This window comes from Rhinichthys klamathensis, unplaced genomic scaffold (assembly GCF_029890125.1).
Source record: "Rhinichthys klamathensis goyatoka isolate OS25496 unplaced genomic scaffold, OSU_Roscu_1.1 h1tg000184l_1, whole genome shotgun sequence".
Classification (NCBI taxonomy): domain Eukaryota; kingdom Metazoa; phylum Chordata; class Actinopteri; order Cypriniformes; family Leuciscidae; genus Rhinichthys; species Rhinichthys klamathensis.
The window spans coordinates 2,362,746-2,381,380 of NW_026606712.1; the positions used below are offsets into that span (position 1 = coordinate 2,362,746).

Sequence of the window (18,635 nt, forward strand, 5' to 3'; positions counted from 1 at the left end):
AAGTAGGTTACTCTTCTTAAAGGTGAAGTATGTAAGATTATTTTATGTAAAAGTACCTTCTCCTAACCCAGTTTATTGTTCATCGACTACTATGAGTATGCCATTCATGGGTTTATCTCCCCCAAAAGTGTAAACATTGAGCCTCCCAGGCACCATCTAAACATTGAGAGCGGTCTGCCTAGGTCTGTCAGTCTCTTTCCAGCTCAACCTATAGAGTGCAACAGTTACCGCCCCCTTTTTAAGCTGCGTTTACAAATGTTGATAATATATATATATATATATATATATATATATTAGGGGTGTAACAATACACGTATTCGTATTGAACACGCATTTTTGAACCGAACGGTTCGTTGGACCATTTTTCCTGCCGACCAAAATTTCGTTATTTCAAATGTAGACGCGTCACGCGTGGCAAGCGCGCCCATAATGTAAGAGACGCTGGCGTGACCACCACAACATTGCCCAACATCAAATGGCAAATGTAATGTAAGCGGAACGAAACCACTCGTTATTGTGTGGTTGAAGGACCATTTATCAGTTTGGACCAATGCAGCGCGAGCCAATCTTAATCATCAGCACTGTTACTACACAGCAAAAATCCAGTAAAGAAAGCATTTGAATTCGCCACTGAAGTAATAACATCGCTGCGAGATCTAGTGAGAAACATTCGCATTTCTCCGTTATTAACGGATCAAACAGCGCTGACGTGGAAACCAGGAAGAAACATTGTGCCATGAATGAACTATCCAGTGTCCACAGATCAGCAACATTCACCATGAATTTACTGTAGTAACACTACTAACTGTAACCATGGAAGTTTGGCAGGAATAGTAGGCTATGCTTTCAACTAACATCACGTCGGTTTTATTTTGACATTACGAATACAATTGCTGCCCTCAAATGTTAATCTGAACTAAAATAAACCTTTGTTTATAACTACTACAATATTACATTTCATTTTGTCCAAGGAGCTGTTTTGTTTTATAAGCTCCTAAGAAAAGTCAAGTATAGCTCCATTATTGCTCAAAGTTAAAAAATATCATACTTTATGATGTTAGTTTTAATAAAAATATAATTAAAAAAATTAAATCAAGAAAATTTCTCTGGCATTTCTTTCTTTTTGCTGTAGCCTATCGGAAACGTACCGAATCGTACCGAACCGAACCGTGAATTTTGTGAATTTTCGTACTGCAATGTTCAGCTGATCTTCAGTGCGGGCCTGCTCGTGTCGTTTCTTCGCCTCCTTCCGCTCATCAATGATGGCCCATGTCCGGTACTGAATCCACTGCTCCTTATGCCTCCCACGCCTTCGGCCGACGCTTGCCTGCGCAGCCTCTATGACCATTGAAATAAAAATAAATCATCTTGCTGTTACTTCCAAAAGCATCATGGCCATTCAAACGACTGTTTATTTTGGATTTTTCTTTGGCACAATAAACTTCCAAATAAACTTTTCTATCTTTGAAAATTAAGTTGCGTGCATGATTGTTTGTTTGCAAAATATATAATTTGCAAAATATGGTGGCTGCAATGTTGTTATCCTTTCAGTCCAATCTCTACAATAATTTGCTTTATATCAAAAGATCTATTTTAAAATGTACTTTATTCCTGTGATGGCAATTTTTTTTGGCCAAAATATTTTTCAGCATCATTACTACTGTCTCCAGTGTCACATTTAATCATTCTAATACGGATTTGCTGCTCAATAAACATTTCTGATAATTAACGTGTTTTTTTTTAAATTCCCTTTGGTACTATTTTCACAAGTACATTCTTAAAACGCTTAGTACTAATATCACAACAGATCATCAAAAGTGCACTTTTTTCAAACATTTCATCATGTTTTCAATTGTGTCAGTACAATACACAAAATCACAAGGTATCCTTTTCACAACACAAAACAAGTGTTTCATACATAAATGTTTCATTCACAGTCTGCCTTTCATAAAGCTCTTACTATAAAACTTTTGATTTGCATCTCTTCTTGTTCAGTTTAATACAATTGTATATTATTTAATCCAACTGATCTTAATGGTTAATCAATGAGAGAGAGAGAGAGAAAGAGAGCTTTGATTTTTCAAAAAACATTTATTACAGAAATATTTAAAAATATAAAAGCATTAAAATATAAATCACATCATATTTATAGAAATTGTGAAAAGTAAATTTCATTTTCCATTACAGAACACAACGCCCCTCTATGACACCATATATTTTCAAACGCTTCTAGACAGTTAGTAGCTTTATAAAAATCAAAATCAATTAGCAGTCTAGATTTAATCATAGCTGCAAACATCATTACAACATTATAATCACCTTTTTGGTCATTTTTTTTTTCTTTCTGCTAACATATATTGCCATTTTTGCCTTGCCTACAATCCAAATTATCAATTGGCATTCATATGGTCTTCTTCGGGTATATTTAAAACCAAAAATAAAAACTGGTACAGTAAATTTTTCATCAGAATAAATGATGAAAACATCCTTCAACAAGTCAAATAAAGGCTTAAAGGTGCTCTAAGCGATGTCACGTGTTTTTTAGGCCAAAAAATTTTTTGTCACATACAGCAAACATCTCCTCACTATCCGCTGGCTGCCTGTCCCCTGAACACACTGTAAAGAAACGCGATCTCTCTAGGCAGCCCAGGCTCCACAAACAGCAACAAAAACCAACTGCGGCGACCCGCTCCCCGAAACATGACAAACAGTTCCAGCCAATCACTGACAAGAAGGACTTGGGGGCGAGGTTTGGGGGGTTAGTGCGCGGATGAGGAGGAGGGAGGGTCTAGCTAGCCCGACACCCGACATCGCTTAGAGAACCTTTAAGTCTTGACCAGTACATAAACACATGAAAAACAGTTCTCTTACGAGAGGTTCTCTCGTACTGCGTAATATCTTACGCTAGGGGAAAACCTCTTTTCCTCGAGATATTGAAGCCAAAAAATTATCCTTAATTTTGAATTATTGCAAAACACGTTGTCTCAGCGTGCCTATTGGCTGTCCTGCGGCAACTGCAGCAGCCTATCGAGAGCGGCCCTTTGGTGACGGTCCAATGGGGGCGCTTCGCGCCCATTGTGTCACGCTCGCGCCCAAAGGGGCGTGGTCTAGCCCTATAAAGATAGCTTGATGGGCTAATCTCACTGATTTTTCATCTCTTCAGCGAAGCGTTCGCACTGCTGGATCCAGAGTGAGAAGCCGCGCCGTCGAAACGGTTTTCTGCGGGACGAGACTCTGCAACTGAAGTCGCTGGCCTTCACCTCGCCGCCTTCAGCCGCCGTTCCTGCTACGCTATCCGGTGTACTATATATCCTTCACTCTGCTCTGTGTGTGTGTGTGTGTGTGTGTGTTTGTGTGCGTGTGCGTGTGTGTGTGTGTGTGTGTGTGTTCGCCCCGCGACTCACACGTCTATCATCTAAAAGAGCCGCGTCTTTTTAAAGATGCCATCCACTTGTGGCTCGTGCCGAGCCCCACTCAGCGACGGGGGTTGCCATGTGAAGCGTTTTCCTGCCTGGGAGAGGATCATGCAGCTCTCACGCTCGCCGACGGCGGCTGCCCTCACTGCGAGCTATTGCCTATGGTGACTCTGAGGACTCGCCTGGCATACTTCAGCGAGACTGGACTTCCACCCGCTGCAGTGCCGCGCCGTAAAAGCGCCGTACTCAGCGGGTCCCCGAGCCTTCTCCAGCCCGTGAAAGCTCGCCGGTTCGCCCGCCAGCTTCACTCGAGTCGCTCACTGACGGATAACGGCCGCCGCACGCCGCCACTTCCGCCATTAATGACGACGAGATAGCTGCATCTGTAGAGAAGGCCAGCTGCTCTATCCTAGCGTCGGACAGTGAGGATTGGGCGAGCTCTGTTGACCTCCCCCCTTCTGTCCGCGAGTCGTCAGGGAAACGGGCCAGCATCAAGACCGTGGCTAGCTTTCTTTACCCACAACCCAGTGCCCACAAACACTCCACACTGCATGTACCACGGTTTCTGTAAAACGAAACCAACACAAGTCTTCCTAGCCTCCTAGGAAAATGACGGTGTTTCAGTCTCGCTGCGGCCAGACTTCCACCGAAACTTTTCGCTCGTTCAGTTCCAGAAAATGCGACTGTTCCAGTGTATTTTGCAGTAAGCAAGCTGGTACCACGGCCCGCTTGCCTGCACACAAATGCCATTTCCACGGTGACCCAGATAAATCATATAAGCAGTGTATTTTCTGGTATTCCGGCCACAGCCGATGGTGTTATGAGTGTAATAAAAATGCCCACAACCCAGTGCCCATTTCTACACACAAACAGAAGCACGGCGCGCGTTGAATCCTCAGTAAAAACAGAAGTAGCACATCTACTTCGGGCCGAAATAGCGACATTATTGAGCAAAGGGGCAATAGAGCCTTTATCTCAAGCTCAGAGCGAAGGAGGCCTGTACAGCAGATATTTTCTGGTACCGAAAAAAGACGGGGGTCTCAGACCCATTCTAGATCTAAGACAGCTGAACAACGCGCTTATGAAACGCCAGTTCAAAATGCTCACAACCAAGAAAATCCTCGCACAGACTTGCCAAGGGGACTGGTTTATGTCAATAGATCTGATAGACGCTTATTTCCAGATACAAATAGCGTCACGTCACAGGCGATTTTTGAGATTCGCCTTCGAGGGCCAGGCATATCAATACACAGTCCTAACGTTCGGCCTGTCTCTTGCACCCCGTGCATTCACGAGGTGCATGGACGCGGCGCTCGCACCCCTGAAACTTCAGGGCATGAGAATTTTGAACTACTTGGACGATTGGCTGATTCTAGCTCGATCTCATTCAGAGCTCATAGAACACAAGACCGTGTTACTCGAACACCTCGAGAAACTGGGTCTAACAGTCAATTGGGCGAAAAGCTCGCTGGCCCCCAGTCAGAAAATAACTTTCCTGGGCACAGAGCTGAACTCGCTGTCTATGACAGCGCGGGTGTCGCCAGAACGCAGAATAGACATTCAGCGCTCTACGAAATCCTTCCGCCGAGGCACTATAGTCCCGCTCAGGAGGTTTCAGAGAATGCTGGGCTTGATGGCCTCAGCATCCTTGGTACTTCAGCTAGACCTGCTTCGCATGCGCCCGCTGGATTTTTGGCTCAAAGCACGAGTACCTCCTCGAGCTTGGGTTTCCGGTCTACTTCGCCTCAAGGTCAATCAGGAATGTATCACAGCCCTGAATCCTTGGAGAGCGACCGACTGGTACCAGTCTGGTGTAAACCTGGGGACTTCCTCGAGTGTACAGGTGGTGTCCACGGACGCCTTCACCCCGGAATGGGGAGCGCTGCACGAGGGCAGACCGTTCTTCGGCCTATGGTCAGAACGAAAAAAGCTTCTTCACATAAACTGTTTGGAAATGTTGGCAGTCGACAACGCGCTGAGGCGCTTCTGTCCCCAAATAAAGGGCTGCCACGTCTTAGTCCGCTCGGACAACATGTCGGTGGTATCCTACATAAATCGCCAGGGCGGCGTCAGGTCTCGAAACCTTTTCAGACTGACAGAACGCATTCTGGTCTGGGCTCAGCACAATCTGCGCTCACTGAGAGCAGCACATGTGCCTAGCCTCCTGAATTTGGGGCCAGACAGACTGTCCAGAAACAATATACCAGCTGGGGAATGGTCTCTGCACCCCCAGACTATCCTCCTGCTGTGGGAGATGTTCGGCAGAGCACAGGTGGACCTATTCGCGTCCCAGGAGAACGCTCACTGCCGAAATTCTTCTCAAAGAGCAAGGACGCACTGGCCCACATCTGGCCCAGCTGCCCGCTCTATGCTTTTCCCCCGGCATCGCTCCTGCCTCAGGTGTTGGAACGAATCAGGGAAACCAGATGTTCTGTGCTCCTCGTGGCTCCGCTCTGGACGAACCAGGCATGATTCCCAGTCCTGATGCAGCTGACGAGCACTGCCCCATGGCCGATTCCGACGAGGAAAGACCTCCTCTCTCAGGCCGGGGGCTCAATTTGGCATCCTCACCCGGAACGGTGGGCCCTGCACGCATGGGCCATCAACGGGTACCCGCAAACCTCCCCGAGGGAGTGCTAAACACCATCATGCAGGCCAGAGCACCGTCTACCAGACGCCTCTATGGCTCCAAGTGGTCAGTGTTTGTTAACTGGTGCAAAACCAGTGAGATCAGCCCATCGAGCTATCTTTATAGGGCTAGACCACGCATATGAGAAGAGAAGGCATATGTGGTTCTATATGGTTGCAATTAATAATTTGTTCAACACAATTAAAATCTCCACCAAGAAATAAATATTCTTCGCTTTTGCATTTGTCTAGAGTTGAGCATAAAATATCTAAAAAATCCACTCTCTCTATTGGTAACGTGGGGGCATATACACAAATAAAAACCAGAACATATTTTTCAACAAGGGCTTGAATTTTCAAAAGTCCCCCCTTCACTATTTCCTCCATTTTAAAAGAGCATGAGATAAAGTTATTTGCAAACAAGATGGCAACTCCTCCACTACGTAAAGTTTTATGACTTAGAAATATATGACCATTCCATTCTTTTATCCAATCTGTAGCATTTGTATCATCACTGTGTGTTTCTTGTAAAAAAAGAACATCAAGTTGTTTCTGTTTCATTGTTTCATACACTTGCATTCTCTTTACATAATCTCTAGCTCCGTTCACATTTAAAGATGCTATACGGATATCTGCCATGTGCAAATAAAAAAAATAAAAAAATGAAGCCATACAGAAACACACAGCCGCTCAAGATAAAAGAGTTATGCCACTATGTCAGCTGATTTTGTTTGTTTTTTTACACATTTTTTCAGTCGATATACTTCTTTTTCCAGAAAACAACCTTCACTCATTAGATTCTAAGTGCTTTCCGCAAACTGTTTCAGGTAAAAACCGTTTCAGGAAAAAATCAGCAATCTGTACTCCTCTCTGATTTTTTGTCACTTTTAAAAACTTCTTAATTTCTTCAGCACTGTAATCATTACATTTCCATTCACTTTGTGAGCAACTTGAAGCACTAGAATCAGACAATTCACTTTCACTTTCAATATTATCTGTATCATTTTTCTGCTCTTTTCTTGCGTGTTTCGATTCTTCTTCTCTGTCTTTCTTTTTCCTTTTTAAAGGAGTTTTGAAGACAGCTTGATCATTGTTTACTTCACACAAATTTACATTGTCTGATAAAGACTCTATATCAGATAAACAATTCGTTGAACTATTTTGTGTGTCCATCAATTCTTCTATCACATTAGCTTCTTTAAGCAAACTCACATTCGACGTTGTTTGATCTTTGTCAGTCAAAACATTATCTCCCATGACTTCAATCATGGTTTGAACAGTTTCAACTGTTTGTTTACAAGGCACTTTGTTAGTTGTGCCCTTGACACTCTGTGCTGAATTCACAGGTACTGGCACAGACATTCCAGCAGCGCTTTCCACGTCTTGCACCACCGTCTCATGTATCGTATCTTGCCTTGTACGTGTTCCCCCGATTTCGGGACAAGCATGAGCCAAATGCCCGGTTTTTCACATCCGAAACACTTCTTTATATAAGTGGATACATAGACAGTGTAGTCGAAATCATCAAATCTGAATTTCAGATTTAAATTCAGTTCTGTTCTGTTCTCACTCAAAATCATGTAAGTGAATCTCCTAAAAGACACCACGTTTGATCAATTCAGATTTACTCCCGATCGCGACCTTTTTCACTGGAGCAACCAACTTTCCGAAACGCGATAATTCCTTAACCAAAGCTTCATCTTTGATAAAAGGTGGGATGTTTGACAGAATAACTTTTCTCGCAGGTTTTGAAAGAGAAAGCACAAGTGTAAAAAGGCCACGAATTACAACTCAATTTCCACAACATTATTGGCATTTTCTACAGTGTTCAAAAAACAAATAACTGCATTGCTCATCCTTGACGCTGCTAGAATGCTCTTATGTCCAACAACCTGTCCGATAGCCAAGATACAATCTTCCACACTTGCAGCGGCCACCACTTTAACCCCGTGGTACCGCGTTAATGAACCGAGCGAGTCAACACCTTGGGCCGTCATGCCCTCGGTGATGCACTGGCAACCAACGGTCAAAAAAACACTAGTTTGTTTTATCTACTTAAAGCAGATTAAACACCAGAAATAGCGATATTCAACCAAGAAAAAATTGCCACAGCGGGCATAAAACTCACTCGAACTCACCACACGCTACCCACACTCACTCGCCAAACGAGAGAGAGAGAGAGAGAGAGAGAGAGAGAGAGAGAGAGAGAGAGAGAGAGAGAGAGAGAGAGAGAGAGAGAGAGAGAGAGAGAGAGAGAGAGAGAGAGAGAGAGAGAGATTTGCCATTTGTGAACATAAAGCTGAATAGAGTATAAGGGAGAGGAAACAGTCAATGACTGTAAAACATCAGATTGATCAGAGATGTTTCAGTAGAAGGGTGACAGATGGCATCAAATACAGCATTTTACATTACAGTATGTATGCCATGTGATACTGTAAACAGATTACCACGGTAGAGACTGCCACATTACTGTAACTCACCCTTCATCTGTAAAGGTCAACTGCATTAAACACTCTAAAAACTGCTGGGTAAAAACTGCAAATATGGGCAAACCCAGCCGCTGGATTACATTTTTAAATAACATTTTTAACCCAACGTTTGGGTTTGTCCATATTTGACCCAAAATTGGGTTAAAACAACCCAGCATTTTTTAGAGTGTAGATTCAGTCATATGGCAGCGTGAAATCTGCCAGTAAACTCTGTTCTAGCACAGAACCACATGGCTGTGTCATACTTCATCACACCTTTTGATAACAGACTAGATAGATACTATTACAAACATTATGGATTCAATTACATAAGTTAGGTAATGCAAGTGTATTTTTTAATGTGGCAACTGTACCCTGTATTACTGTAATTATTTCAGCAAAAAGAGTGATTTGAAACATGTATCTTGAATTGTTTGCTGTTGAATGAACTGATTGTTAAAAGTACTAAATTGAAAGAAGATCATACTGTTGTTTCTGTGATTAAACCAAATGTTCTCATTACATATAGCAATAATCTTGTGTTTGAAACAATGGTTATGTGGACTGAAATGTGTATAACTGTAATAAAAGCATGGGATTAGGTTTTGAAAAAATGACTAGCTGTGTTACAGTGTGATCAGTTTGGATTTTTGTACAAAGAGTTTTGAAAATGTACACCTTGTGAAAATAGTACCACAGCGAATAAAAACAACTGTTATATTTTTCTGTGTGAACCATATTTCAGGATTCTTTGAGGAATATAACGTTCAAAAGAACAGCGTTTATTTAAAATATACATCTTTTGTAATCATATAAATGCATTTTCTGTCACTTTTGATCAATTTAATGCATCCCTGCTGTCTGAATAGCAATTTAGTGTGTGTGTGTGTGTGTGTGTGCGTGTGTGTGTGTGCGTGTGTGTGTGTACTTTATGTAATAATAATTTTAACTTCCAAACTATACTCCCAGTATCGCCATGTTCAGTTAAACAACTAAAGACAGTGGCATATTCAAGAGTCAAGTAATTAATGAAGGCAGATTTGAAAAGAAGAGTGGCCTGCTATTGGGACTAGTTGTCACAAAAGGGTAATATGTTTGTATTGACTTTACTGGGCAATAGCAGTGAAAATGTCCAAAAGACTTTTTGTAGTCAGGACTTTATATCGGTACATCTACACAAAAGGGAACAATACACTGCAGCAAAAAAAATGGACAAATTGCTGTGTGCATGCTGCTCTTTGCCAATCAACTTTTTTTTCTTTAAGCTGCACATATTTAGAAAGTGCAGTAGTATGTTTTTGAGAAATAAGTCATACCCTTTTTGTCTTTCAAAATGAGTGTTCTTTGAACTACAAGAGACTTTTGATTTAGTACTCAGAATGGAGGACAGTAATTAGTTCATCGTTATCACTAGCAGTTTAATGTTTCTCTCTATGTTTAGACTGGAGTTAACAGCAACAAATTATATTATATTTGTCCCTACATTCCCTGAGCGAACAAGATAAAGTACAACCTTGTTGCATTTCGCACAAAGTCGACTTTGCCATCCTTATATAGGAACAGTGCTCTACATAAAAAAAAAATCTATTAAGTGGGAGTCCGAAATATCTGCTCCTTTGCTACCCCGTCTTTACTTGCTTAGAGAACTGTCTCATCATCAACTCCAAGAATGAATATTACTGTCATTTGATTTGAGCAGCTCCATCTGAGGCCGTCCAGCCAATCACCCGTGTCCAATTAAACGATATGTCTCGGGAAAGTTAGGGAACTTCTCAACTCCTTTCTTCTTAGACGCTCTAAGCCAGTCAGCCTCTCTGAGCCTGCAGTCACGCTCTGTGGACACCTGATTAATGCTCTCCACACCATGTCCGAGCAGCAGGGGAAGCTCATCGGACTCCACCTCCAAACACGGCCCCAGGAAGGACACAGGAGCTTAAGGGAGCAGAGCTTTGTTGCGACGGACAGAAACAGAGTGATTGCATTTACTTTTATCATCACACCTTATATATCTGCATGCAGACCACTACAGCAAAATGCCATAAGACCCCCCTTACAAGTGGTGTTCATTTATGCAGCATCCCTGATGTCCAAATGAAATTGAGGCTATTGATTTTTACTAGCTCGAATTCCCATTTCACAAAAGTTTTCATTCACTTAGACTGTAGGAGAGTGTTTGTAATACATATATTCCACCCACACTGGGGACATTGAGATCCAGAGTAAGACAAGAGGATGGTTTTAAATTAAGTCCACAAATACAGCGAGCTGATAAAACCTTTTAGTTTTATTTAGAAATTACTCAAAATTAATTTGCTCATTACTTTTGCTGCTTTAGCTATTTTTCAGTCCTCCAAATTTTCCAGTCTTCCTATCAGATTTTCCATAAAATAATTTTTATTTATTATATTTTGTCATTTATAATATTTGTATTAATTCAAAATAGTATTTAAAAAAAAAACATTAAAAAACATATTTTAGATTATTTTAAGTGGTTATATGTAAGAATGTTCATGTATTGATATAGCTTTTTTTTCATTGCCAATGTGAACAGCTTGTAATGAAACGAGACCTTCCCCGACATCCTGAAAGCCTGTTTTACTTCTAAGTGAAGACAACGAAAAAACAAAATTGTTGTGATTATATCATCGAGGGATTGAATCACGTTTAGTCTCTTGTACATTATGCGAGCACAAGCAATAAGTTGATGTCTGCAGTTCACTTAACGGCCACTGGTGTCACTAATAACAAGGGTTTCCAAATTCGACATATTATGCATTATACATATCTATAATCCTTTAATCAATTTGATTTTATAATACTGTTCTTTAATTAATTAACTCTTTCCCCGCTATGATACATTTTTTTCCGCCATTTATGACTCAATGCTTACCTGCCATTGACATGTTTTTTCCAGCAGTCAATTTTCATTGTTATATGGTGGGTGCTGTTATCCATCTTCTGAAATAGTACAGCATCTCCAGATACAAAAACAAACAAAGAAGAAGATTTGCATGAAACAGAATGAGTAGATAGGATTACCCTGCTGAAAAATCCAGCATAAACCAGCATGGATTTCAGGTTGCTCCAGGCTGGTTTATGATGGCTAGAGCTAGTATAGTGCTGGCCTAGCTGGTCCACCAATACTCCTGCTTCCCATGACCAGCAAACCAGCAACCAGCATCCCATGCTAGTCCCAGCATGCAAATCCTCCCTTATGCTGGTGACCAGCAATGCTAGATTTATCAGCAGGGTAAGCTAGCGGGATCATCAAATGTTCAACAGCATATAAATAAAAAACTGCCTAATGTTACCAAATGAAATGTTGAACCCACAAAGAGGTATACAACTGTGCAAGCTTTGGGGCTGTTTATGGACTTGATCTATGTTTTGATCATCATTCTGAATCCGACTGTTTTTATATTCATACAACAGAATATTCTGGGGGCCATGCAAGTTTTGTGAATATGATAAAAAATGCTGGTGGGGAGAGAGTTAATTAATGTTTAGCCTATTCATATACTGTACACAAAGAACTACTCTTTTTCAATTGTAACCTCAAATGCATTCATATAAGATTGTGTCCTCTCTTTGAAGTTGCTTGTATGTATTTTTGTATTTTTGTTTCATTGCATTGCAGTAGGTGAAGTGAAGCCTGTAACCCTTCTGATTGGGGTGTTAATGTAATTCATATATTCATACATCTGTGTGCATGATTTATTCACCCAGAATAACATTCATCCCTAATTTTGTCATAGTGCTCATCCAATAATTGCCATAACTATTGTTTTTAAATGTCATCTGTCTTGATTTAATGTCTTGTTTAACAAGAACAACACACACACACACAAACACACATGCACATTCTCATTCACTTTACCTGAGTTGTGTATATGAGACACACACACACATCCTTAATCCATTTAATTGGCAGCAGTGGTTAGTGTTAGTTAATTGATATGACTCATATGTCCTCATGGACTTGTACTCCTCAATACCATTTTAATGACCTTTGAAAGTTTTGCTAGAAACAACTCATTAATTTTCATAGATGGAGATCAGGAAGTGTTAATGCAGTCATGTGTCACTGCATGATTTAAAAAATGCAGTGCTGGTTCTGTTTATTCAACGATTCATTTAGACAAGTAGAATGTGTTGTCTTGAAAACATCCAAAGGCATATAACTGCAATCACTTTGGACTGCTCCTGCTCCAGGCTTTTAAGAAGTTATTTACTTAATAACCTGCCTAATGGCCGTGTTGTTATTGTGTTACCTGTGTTTCTATTCTTAAGGCCAATTCACACTGCACCAACATACGGCGATAAATACTTTGTCGGTTCAGTGTGTTACTCCTGACGTTGTTGGTCGGTTTTTTCCACAGATTTAATATGTTGAATCTGTGTTTATTGGAACTTGAAATATCTGAAGTGGTGTACTGTAATCTGGCGACTGACGCCATTGGTCGGTGTCTGTCAGGGCCTTGTGAATTGGCCTTTAAGGGGGCATGACATGAGACATCTAATTTTACATGATCTTTTGACATATGGACTTTGTACCATTAAAACATCCTGCAAGTTTCATAGCTTAAAATGTCCTCATTATAAACGAAGAATTGATTTAATCAATCTCCAAAAACAGCTCATTTTGATATTGCAGGATCTGTGACATCACACCGGCAAATACATTTACATAGTTATGCATCATCGCCCCATAGGCCTCACCCACTGGCATTCAGTCACTTAACAGCTGACATTTGCCTACAATGTAAGTATCACGTCAAATGCAAACAGAACCCAATATAATCACTGATGCTGTCTACGCTGGATATAGTATGCAATTACGTTTTCAGTTTCTAACACTCCAAGCATTTGAGACTGTTGACAATAGAATAAATGGAAGAGAGAAAGTTTCGCTTTGACGCGTCCAGTTTAATCAGCTTTGTACAGACTTCAGAAGGATCTCAGCATCGGAAACAAGTGGATGATATACTCTCCCGTATCACATCAGAGGATTATATGTTTGTTGAGAGCATTTTGTTTAGTATACAAGGCACAGTATAATAGAGTTTGCAAATAAACTTTTGACAGAAGAAGCACCCAACTATATTGGATCTGACAGCAGCTGCATCACAAATGACTAAATGAAAGTAAGATTAAATAAAAATAAAATGTTTTCAAAACACTTACTCTTGAGTCACACGCAATAGCAAGTGAATTGTTTCGGTTTCCAATGCAATGATGTTAACAAATTATAACTGGCCATTTACTGACAAGCCTAAAAGGAACCACCCCCTCAAAAACACAACATTCAAAGAGTCAGAATGAAGGTTGAAAATTATCAGTTTCACACTTTGTGTGTGCAAAAAAGACTTAGTTGACCTGTGAACTTGAAGTGAACTATTAAAATAATAAACCATGTCAAGTCCCCTTTAAAGCCAAACTGAAAACCATTTGTCCCACTTTGATGACTCATTAACAAATTATTGGGGGCAAATCTGCTAATTGAGATAAAAAAAAAATATCACTCACTTAGTATACAAGCTGATGTTATATTCCAAATATCTAAAGTTTATATCTTGGGATTCATTGACCTCCACTGAATGAAGACCCAACAAAACACAGCAGGCATGTGTTGTTGGGTCTTCATTCAGTAGGGGTCAACTGTGGAGGACTGTATTGACACAGCAAAACGACTTGAATAAAATGAAAACATGAATCACAGACTGCTTATGGATCATCATATTTTAATGTGCTTTTTTTGAGATTGACAGTTAGTCACAAACCTCCTCTGTTAATATTGGCCAAACTATTCATTCAAAATGCTTCTGCAAAAGGTAGTTGGACTCCTTAATCATTCACTAATCTAGAAAGAATTGCAATATCTGTCAGTGGATGTGTGGCCCAAAACCGGACCACTCATAGTCAGCATCATCCTGGCTGAAGACTTCATTCACAGAACCGGACCCCTGACCTTCATCCTGGCTGAAGGTGGCATTCACAGAACCAGACCCCCCAACATCATCCTGGCTGAAGGTGGCGTTCACAGAACCAGAGCCCTGAGCATCATCCTGGCTGAAGGTGGCGTTCACAGAACTAGAACCCAGAGCATCATCCTGGCTGAAGGTGGCGTTCATAGAACCAGACCCCTCAGCATCATCCTGGCTGAAGGTGGCGTTCATAGAACCAGACCCCTCAGCATCATCCTGGCTGAAGGTGGCGTTCACAGAACCAGACCCCTCAGCATCATCCTGGCTGAAGGTGGCGTTCACAGAACCAGACCCCTCAGCATCATCCTGGCTGAAGGTGGCGTTCACAGAACCAGACCCCTCAGCATCATCCTGGCTGAAGGTGGCGTTCCCAGAACCCTGAGCATCATCCTGGCTGAAGGTGGCGTTCACAGAACCGGACCCCTCAGCATCATCCTGGCTGAAGGTGGCGTTCACAGAACCAGACCCCTCAGCATCATCCTGGCTGAAGGTGGCGTTCACAGAACCGGACCCCTCAGCATCATCCTGGCTGAAGGTGGCGTTCACAGAACCGGACCCCTCAGCATCATCCTGGCTGAAGGTGGCGTTCACAGAACCAGACCCCTGACCATCATCCTGGCTGAAGGTGGCGTTCACAGAACCAGAACCCTGAGCATCATCCTGGCTGAAGGTGGCGTTCACAGAACCAGAACCCTGAGCATCATCCTGGCTGAAGGTGGCGTTCACAGAACCAGAACCCTGAGCATCATCCTGGCTGAAAGTATCCTGCAGATGGACAGAGTTAGAACTGGATGCACCAACTTGATTTTCTGCAGAGAGGAAGAGAAAGAAAGTTGTTGCTAATAACAAAAATAACCATGTAAGATTAATAAACACAAAAAAGGAGAAAGCCAAGGATCCATCTTCAACTGCAGAGCCAAAAACTGAGAAGCACATTGATATTTAAAAAAATAATAATAATAATACAGACAAGTATACTTACTACAAGCTAAACAAATAAACTCACCATGCCATACCATTTGAAGATAAAGAACCACCAAAACAGCAATTTTGCTCAAACCCATTCTATAACAGACACTGAGACACTCAGAAAACCAATGTAAGAATACAAGATAAAGTTTCAAAACAACCAGGTCTTTTAAAGCCAAACAGAAATCTGTACCACCTGGATGACTTGTTAACTCATTATTGGGGGGATCTGCTAATTTGATGAGATCAATGTTTAATTAATCAATCAGCATAAAAGTTGATGTTATATCCCATATAACTAAAGTTTTAATGTCCATCTCTTGTGATTGACCTCCACTGAATGAAGGCCCAACACACACTCTTATTAAGGCCTGGGTTTACTGACAGGATTAAGCCTCAGTTCAATTAGGAAATTTAAGTAGCTTTTATAAACTTGCCTTGAATTTTTTTTTTTTTAAATATGTCAGTGCCATTGTTGTGTCTCAAGATGCACACCAGTAATATGTCAGTGCAAATTGCTTTCAGTTGAAACTAAAACCTGCATTTTAGTCTGTGTCTAGGCTCAAGCTTTTTCTGTGAAACTGGGCAGTACAGTATTATTCCACATCAACTGGTGAAAAAGCACCAAATAAAAAAAAGGACAGAATAAGCAAAGTTGTCTCATTAAAAAAAAAAAAAAAAGTTTAGTACCAAATATGTATCTAAAATTAAATATTTTCTCATGCTATGTTTTCTCCAGAAACAATCAGTCATTTTTCCTATCATAGTCTTCAAAGAAATTAAATTGGGAAGAATCAATGTTCTCTGAACTTCACAGCTGAAGATTTGTTGGGCCAAACCTGACATCAAAAGGCAGGCCTCCTGTTATCCACATGACAATTAAGCCATTACAAACTAATCTAAGTGGCTGTAAAATCTTAACAAATCTAAAAGCAAGATGAATGAACAAAAAACAACCAAGCAACCCATTCCAATCGACATAAAATTTTACTTTGTTAGACAGAATCTTGAATCATGTTAAGTTAAATAGACAGGGGTCAAAACAGAACCGGACCCCTCAGCATCGTCATGGCTGAAGGTGGCGTTGATAGAAGGGGAATTTTTGGGATTCATTGACCCACTGAATAAATACCCAGCACCACACAGCAGGCCTGTGTGTTGTTGGGTCTTCATTCAGTGGAGGTCAACACTGTCCTACAAAGGCAAAATACCGTAACTCGCTAGAGTATGGAACTGAGAAAAACGACTTTAAAGATTTTTAGTTGTCCAGCCAAATTTATTATAGGTAGGACACTGGAAATCTGGCAATTAGATGTTTTAGTAATGAAAATTATCTACATAAAAAATCTTGAGCTCAAACTTGACTTTTGACCCCTATTTTGAAGTTATTCTATCTTTGTATTGTCTGCAAAAAGTGAGAAGACACAACAAGGCAAGAGGCAGTAACTTCGACATTATCAATATTTGGTTGATGATCACCATTTACACAATCATTGTAGACTTACAGATTATATACACTTCCTGAGATTCGTGTTCGAAGGTTTCGCGCTCCTCGTACGTTCGTGAAAAGTATGAACACTTTCCCTATTGAAACTCAGTGGGGACCGCATTCTGGACTACCTCAATGACTAATGCATTCATAGGACAACCTTCTATGTTCTGCATCTTTTCAGTATGTGGTGGTTTTAGCTCTCTGCCCGATGATTGTGCTTGTGAACTTAGCTCATACCAGATTTATGATGGACACTATTGTCTGTATAACCCGCGGTTTGATGTTGTATGCGCCAGTACACTTTGTTGCTTCATTATGTTGTATGCACATTATCACTCCTTGTGACATAGTCACCGGGTCGGTTCGACCGTGTTGAAGGCGCCGGCACAGTTTTGGCACTCTGCCAACTATGCATGTGTGTTTCAGGTCCGGTACCCGCCCTGGGTGAGGCGGGGCGCTAATTCTTTGTTGTAGTCACCTGCTACGGCATGAGTAACATTTTTCTGTCAACTCTGCATATAGGTCATCTTTCGCAATCGATATTGCACGTTTGTCGACAGAGCAGGTTCAGACCATACGAATGTTCGGACCATGTTTGTGCAGGACAAAGCTATCCCTCTGAGCACATTTCTGAGGTTACAGGGACTGATGGCAGCTGTACACAGGCTACACCGTAATTTAATTGCAGCAAATTTTAAATGGACAGTAAAACAAAGGCAGAACACCATACAATCTGATAGAACTAGAACACTGGCACAATAACTTCTTGAGTATTCATGCACAGCTAAACAAAAACCAGAGTACCGCAACTCAATTTGAGCATTCTAGAAAAGAAAAAAAGCCAAAGAGCAGTAACTGGTGTTAAGCCTTGTTTTCTCATTGGCTTTTGGAAGTTACTGTTAACCCAGCAAACTCATTTATGTTCTGGCACGTTGCATTTTTACTATGGCAACGTCGCTATCTATGTGCTCACAACAATGTAGAATTGTAAGACATGACAGGGCTGTAGCAATGTTGTTGCCCGACATTCAACAACTGTGAGACAATATTCGGACAATTTTTTTTAACGCTAGATATACCTCATTTGGAATGTTTTATGGTTAATTTTTAATTAGTCAGATAATTATATACATTTTAAATATTGTTTATCCTTATTTATTGGTCTAAATTAATTATAATCAACCTGCAAGTGTACACTTTGAAGAGCAAAAAGAACATAGGTTAGATAATTCAACTTTATTAACTGCATGGTAATCAAATTGCACTTACAAAAGTCATACATTTGTGAAAAAGAAAACACTAAATATAAGAATGTACAACTTTCTTATAAGTATAATAAATAAAACATAAAAGCAAAGGCAGATCAGAACATTTAATGATAAAAAAAACGGGTTCTGTACAGAACAGACAGGGGAGTGTAGTCGAAAGCCGGGTGATCAGTAACCAGAATCAGTCCAGGAAACATCAACAAATCCAGAGGAGAGATGCAAGCCCAGAAACCAGTAGACAGGCATGAGTCCGAAACCAGGTAGAAAATCCGGGACCAGAGAGGGTGGCACTGCAGGCACAGGTAAACTTGGCAGAGAACAAAGCAAATCAGAGCTTCACATGACAGGACACAGGGAGTGACTAACGTTAACTAGCATGAGAAAAACCTAACAAAGAAACAAATAAGAGG

General features: G+C 40.9%; 1 protein-coding gene across 1 annotated transcript in view; it reads left to right on the forward strand.

The window, feature by feature from the left end:
• Positions 1–5,049: 5,049 nt before the first annotated feature.
• The window catches only part of LOC130095042 (uncharacterized), a 38,008-nt gene continuing 24,422 nt past the window's right edge, over positions 5,050–18,635 (forward strand). The window contains exons 1-4 of the mRNA XM_056261686.1: positions 5,050–5,330; positions 7,391–7,444; positions 10,304–10,484; positions 14,377–15,256. Coding sequence (XP_056117661.1) covers positions 5,050–5,330; positions 7,391–7,444; positions 10,304–10,484; positions 14,377–15,256 — 1,396 coding nt within the window. The remainder of the gene's footprint in view (positions 5,331–7,390; positions 7,445–10,303; positions 10,485–14,376; positions 15,257–18,635) is intronic.